The 6,646-nt window shown below is 41.3% G+C and overlaps 1 protein-coding gene across 1 annotated transcript; it reads right to left on the bottom strand.

Annotated features, from left to right (window-relative positions):
• Positions 1–522: 522 nt before the first annotated feature.
• On the bottom strand, positions 523–1,065 carry LOC130469496 (cell wall / vacuolar inhibitor of fructosidase 1-like). The gene has a single exon (XM_056838840.1). The coding sequence runs from the start codon at positions 1,063–1,065 to the stop codon at positions 523–525; it is 543 nt and encodes a 180-aa protein (XP_056694818.1).
• Positions 1,066–6,646: the final 5,581 nt, after the last annotated feature.

Raw genomic sequence — 6,646 nt, forward strand, 5'->3', positions numbered from 1 at the left:
TTTATGAGAGATAATTAATTTTATGGTAATCAATTTATAGGAAGGAGAGAGAAATTTATGGGAATCAATTTATGGGAAGGAGAGAGAAATGAAAGAGGTTTGCTTGCTTTCAATAACAATTCACCGGAAGAAGAAGGAAAATGTTTGGTTGACCCTAAGGGTTGGCAACCCCTAAGATACATATAACATAAAATAATATATAAGCATAATTAATTGGAGAGAGAAAGTGTTGTATGTAAAGTTTCAATGCATTTGTAACCAATCAAAGTTCATGGGAATTTCTAATTCTCATGTCGTCAACCAAACAATTTTAAGAAATTCCCATGAATTGAACATGGGAACTAATTTCCCTTGAAATAACTTCCTATAAAAATTTAATTTCCATTTCAACCAAACAAGCCCCAAGATTAAACAAACACAATATGTTGTGCGCGTAGTTCGAATGTGTTGGATAACAAATGCGCAGTACTTAAGTAATAATTATTCAAATAACTTAATTAAAGAGGGGGTCGAGATGCATATTTATGTTACATTATGGTTACTTATGTAAGAAACAATAGCATAAGCAACTAAAGAAAGGTCAGACGCAGCCTTGTTATCAGCAGATATGGGTGACTTGACAATTTCGTTGAAACTCCCCTCACAATTGTCGATACTAGTTTGCACATCTTTCATCATATCTCGAGCTAAAGCATAGTTTTTGGCTGACAAACTATTTACGGTTTCTATAAGACGATCTTTAGTGATCATGAAATACATACGATAACACTTGCCAAGGAGTTGCCTCATTGTTCCCTCGATTGCGCGGTTTCGTAAAAGACCAACGATGTGATTCTGAGTTTTGGTAGCCATATCATTTGTATGGATCACCATGATGATGGCTAAATCTCTCGTATCATTTGCGTTAAGAGTGTTAGGGTCTGAGTTTAATGTTGAAACACATAGGTTGTTGTTGGGTGTTTGATTGCATATTTGGGTGATCAGGGTAGTGTTTTGAGCATGTACTAGAATTATAAGTTGGGAAACAAAGCTCAAGAAAACTAGTGCTTGACTACTCCTCTCCATTTTCTTAAGATGATTTCGGCTGATTAATTATCAAATTAACTATATGGTTCTCCTTTTATACACACAAATTATAACTAAGGCTTAGGAAATTAAGATTTTACTGTTATTGCTTATTAAGAATAATAATATATTTATTAAGGAGATATCATCTCCTTGATTGTAGTACGAACACAACAATCTTGTACTACTGTATTTGTTTATATATATATTATTATAGGAATATAGGGTATCTTCTTATTTAGGGAATTATTAACTTTATAATATTCTTAAACTTGTATAAATACTCCAACCTTAACGTTAATATAATAAATATTTCTCATAACTCTATTATGGTATCAAAGCCTTGATCCGTCTACATTTTTTCCCCTTCTTTTTCCGGCCCTTTCCACGTATTCCTCTTTTTCCATCAAAAGTTTACAATAAATTTATTGTACACTGAGATAACTTTTATCCAGTTTTTTACTCCGTAACTTTTAATATGTTTTTATTAACTTTTATCTTATGGAAAAAAAAAAGTTGACAAATAAACATTTTAAAGGGTTAAATAGTTATCTTTATCCATTATAATTAATTAGTGATTTTTGAGGAATAATTTTTATTAAAATAAAAATATTATCAGTTTTTCATCATATATTGAGATAACTTTTAAGAATTTTAAGTTTACTTTTACTCCGATTTACATATCTATTTTTTACCACTTATAAATAAGAATTTGGCTTCTTTCATGGCACCATATCGTAACACTATTTTTTTTTTTTTTGGTGTGAAAAGAAGAGCAAAGCTCCAAAGCGCAAAGAAAAATAAGAGTTAGGCTACGAAAGACAAAAGAACAGAAAATAACTAAACTAAAAACAAAGCCACAACATCCCTTGCTACTAGGCCGCTACTGCTGGGACCTTACGAAGAAGCGCCACTCCACTAAGGTCCTCCAATAAAACGTCTCGAAGACCCATAGGGGCCGCCTCCATAATCACTAGCTTCGGGTTGAGTCTGACTCCGTAGTTTGCCAACCAATCCGCAGCTCTATTTGCCTCTCGATAACAATGCTTTACTACCACTTCCCATTCTTGGTCGAATATCAGACCCTTGCACCTTCGAACAATATGATATAAAGGAGATCTAGGTCTCAAATCTCCTAGCAGTTCACGGACCACCACCATCGAGTCCACTTCCAGTACTACCTTGCGACACCCCTTGTTCCAAGTCAGTGCTAACCCTCGCAACACTGCTAAGAACTCAGCCCTGGTACAGGTTGTTGCTCCACAATTTGCCGCATACATTCCAATTACTTCTCCTCTTGCCCCTCTAATTATCCCCCCCTCCCCTGCCATGCCCGGATTACCTTTCGAAGCTCCATCAGTATTGAGCTTCACCCATCCTTCCCTTGGGTACTCCCACCTCACATACACCTCTCTACAAGGCTTGTTACCTCTCCCCTCTACCTTTTCCTCGCGTTGCCACGCCTGTCTGTTCATCTCTACTCTTGCCATAATGAATCCCAGTTGGTCCACCGGGATCTCCACCACTCTATCAAACACCCTCATACTTCGCCATTTCCACAGCCACCACAAAGTTGTGGCAAACACCATCGGCCATTCCTCATCCCTTGAGTTATCGTTGCTCATATTACTCACCACCCAGTCATTGAACGAGCGCCCAAAGATCTCATAGTCATTCGTTCCCGGGAATTTTCTCCACACAAGGGTAGCTACAGGGCATCTCCGTATGATGTGTTCTATGTTTTCCTCCACCTCTCCACACACAAAACACCTAGGGTCATCTGTTAGTTTTTGAATGAATCTATTTGCATTGGTCATAAGCCGATCATGGAGCAATAGCCAAAGAAAGAACCGAACTCGTTGCGGTACTCTTAGCTTCCAAACAAAATTCCACCCTCATGTCACCCCCATCTCTTGTTCTCCACGAACAATTTTCAAAGCAGACTTTATTGTGAATTTCCCCGAGTTCGACCCGTTCCAGAATACCCTATCTATAGCTTCTTCATCCTCTGTCAATTCAAAAGAATCAATTAATTGGAGCACTCTAGGAGGTAAGAAATCAGAAAATTGTTCCCACTTCCACCCATGTCCTGCCTCCCAAAGTTCTTGGACAGTCATGTCTTGTATTCCCAACGGAGGTTCAGTCGTAGCTAACTCTAGCAGGGTCTGCTTCGCCGCCCACCGGTGGTGCCAAAAGAAAGTACGGCCTCTATTACCTACTGCCATTCCCACTCCCTGTCGTAGGATATCAATGTTATCTACAATTCCTCTCCAAGCATTGGATGCGCCCTGTTTGTGAGTAAACATGTCGAGGTCGCATCGCCCTTCACAATATTTGATTCGAAGTACCCTAGCCCATAGTGACTTTGGTTCTGACAATATCCGCCATCCCAACTTACTAAGGAAAGCCGCATTTACTTGTCGCATCGAACGGATACCTAAGCCTCCCTCCACCTTATCCTTCGTTACAGTGTTCCAAGAAACCAGGTGCACTTTCCGTTCCTCAGCGTTTCCTCCCCATAGGAATTTTTTTGATACTCGGTCCACTTCATCGCAAGTCGTTCTAGGGATCTTGGTTGTCTGCATAGCATAATAGGGCATAGAGCTAATGGCTGATTGTACTAGAGTGGCTCTTCCCGCCATAGAAATAGTCTTTGCCTTCCACCCCGCAAGTTTTCCGTTTATACGGTCGACAATGTACTGGTACTCTTGTTTGGAGGTCCTCCCGTTTATGGTTGGAACGCCCAAATAGGTCCCCAAATCATCAGCTTCCGCCATGTTCAGCTCCTCGCAGATTGCTTGTCTAGTCTCCTCACTCGTATTTCTTGAAAAGAAAACTCGGGATTTAGCTGCACTCACCTTGCTTCCTGATCTTTCACATAATTGTTCTAAGCATGATGCTATGACCTTTTCTTGGTCTACTGTGGTTTCGCCAAACAAAATCAAGTCATCCGCAAATGCTAAATTTGAGAGTTTGGGGCCGTGTCTACTTGCTCTCACTGCTTTCCATGCCCCAAGATCCACCGCCTTTTCAATTAGTTGTGACAACCGTTCCATGCACATAACATATATATATGGGGACAGTGGGTCTCCTTGGCGGATTCCTCGTGTTGGCATAAAGCTCTCTGTAGGTTCTCCGTTCCACAAGATTTGTAAACTCGTCGTCGAGATACAATGCATAATAACGTCAATCATAACCTGAGGCAGCCTCATTTCCACTAGAGTATTTTGAATAAAACTCCATCGAAGTCGGTCATAGGCTTTTTCGAAATCTATTTTCAGTGCCATGTAACCTATATCACCTTGTTTCTTCCTCATAGAATGGAGCATTTCCTGGACAATGATTATGTTGTCTGTAATTTGTCGATGTGGGACGAAACTACATTGAGTTGGTGCAATCATCTTTGGTAACACTGGTTTCAATCTATTCACGAACACCTTCGTAACTGTTTTGTATATAATATTGCAGAGCCCGATCGGTCGAAACTGGTTAACCAAGCACGGGCTATCCACCTTTGGAATAAGGACCAAGAACGCGCTGTTCAGTTTCTCTGGGAATTCTTTGCCACTCACAACATCACATACCATCTGTATCACATTACTCTTCACCACATCCCAGTATCGCTGATAAAAAAGCGGTTGGAACCCGTCGGGCCCCGGGGCCTTGAACGGTTCCATACTCTTTATTACATTCACCACTTCACAACTAGAGTACGGTCTTGTGAGGAGTTCTATTTCTCTAGTACTCAAAGTTGGGAAAGAACCTGGCATGAACTCATGAGTTAACATATCTGGACGTTCCTCTGTAAACAATTTGTGCCAATATTGCACCACTAGACGTTTGGCTGCATCAGGCTCCGAAACCCATTCGCCTCCCTCCTCTTTCTGGAGCATCTCAATTCTGTTTCTCTGTCTTCTTATTACAGTGGATAAATGGAAGAACTTTGTATTTCTATCTCCATTCTTCATTCGTTCTAACCTTGACTTCTGGAACCATAGGGTCTCCTCTTCAAACAAGACTTCGTCAAGTTCTCTCCTGAGCTTGGCTTCCAGCTTCACCAGTCTCCTTTCCCATCGATGCGCAAGGTGTTTCTGAACACCTTCTAGTCGAGCCCACAACTCTGATTTTTTTCTAAATATATTATGGAACTCCTCTTTATTCCATTTTTTCAATTTATCCGCAAATTCCTCCTGAAACGGGACTATTGGAGCTGTGCTGCACCAGTTCTTTTCTACGAACTCATCAAACTTTGCATGGTTAATCCAAGCCCCTTGGAAACGAAACGGCCTTAGAGATGACGGAATTGGGGCAAAACCTCCTGTACTCACTATGATTGGGCAATGATCTGACCCACTTTTAGCAAGGTGTCTAACCGAAGCTTCTTCAAATCGGGTCCTCCATTCAGCATTACATAGGAATCTATCTAGTCTCGCTGCTTTGAACGTAGAGACCGACTCCCCTCTCGACCAGGTATGCTTTGGTCCCGAAAACATCATATCCAATAGGTGATTCGACTCCACCCATTGAACAAAATTTCGACACCTTCTTTGCATCTCCGTACCACCAATACCTACTCTTTCCTCCATAGTCATTGTATCGTTAAAATCACCTCCCAATAGCCACGGGCCTTTGAACTTCCTACGAGCTTCCTCTAGTGCCTTCCACAACTCTTTTTTTAAGTTCGAGTCTGGTGATGCATAAACTGCTGTGAACACCCACGGGATTTCTCCACTTTTCTCTATCTCCACCGTAATGTGTTGGCTATGGGAATCAAGTATTCTTAATGTAACCTCTTCCCTCCTCCAAAAGAGCCAAATACCACCACTAAAGCCTCTCGCATCAACTCTGGCTTGGCCCGAGAAGCCAATTCTATCACACACCTTTTGAGCATTCTCCCCACTAATGTGTGTCTCTACTAGCGCCAGCACTGTTGCTTTATTCACCCGAATTACCTCTCGAAGCATTGTTAAAAACGCTTGACTTCCCGCTCCCTGAACATTCCAAATCATTATTTTTATAGACATATTAAACATGGTAAAGTTTGGGTAACGATCCACCATATTTTCTAGAACATTAGGCAGAATGTCCATAAACATGCTTCGAAGAGCGTTCATGGTGCTTCGAATTTCCAACGGAAGTTGTACCGTGGCCATCAAATCTGGCGGGTTGTGTTGGGGTGGTAGATAGGAGTCCCACTGCACCTCCACTTTGTGCACCACTGGGTGTACCTTGACCATTGTCGGGCCCTCCGTGGCATAATCCACGAACGTCGAGTATTCCGGCGGCACCCCTATTTCGAGAGTAATTGGGATCATTGGTTAGGTCAAGGTTATTCTTGTGAGCTCTCACCAAATAATCTGGGGGTTCCTCTAGTGAATCCACCTCAATTCTATTAATACTGTGAGAATTGATGAAGTTTTCCTTATCTTGGCTTGCTATATACTTATCTTTGGAAACCAAGATATTTATTTTATCTGCCCTAGTTTCCACTATATTATGATGTGGGATACTAGCCCAAATTGGGCCCAAAGGTACTCCAAGAGATCTCTCTTGTGCGGACTCCTCCTTGTTGGTATCCCCC

The sequence above is a fragment of the Spinacia oleracea genome, chromosome 3 (genome assembly GCF_020520425.1).
Source record: "Spinacia oleracea cultivar Varoflay chromosome 3, BTI_SOV_V1, whole genome shotgun sequence".
In the NCBI taxonomy this organism is placed as follows: Eukaryota; Viridiplantae; Streptophyta; class Magnoliopsida; order Caryophyllales; family Amaranthaceae; genus Spinacia; species Spinacia oleracea.

Excerpts from the sequence above, each read along its gene's own strand:
- LOC130469496 (XM_056838840.1), bottom strand. The coding sequence starts at position 1,065 with ATGGAGAGGAGTAGTCAAGCACTAGTTTTCTTGAGCTTTGTTTCCCAA.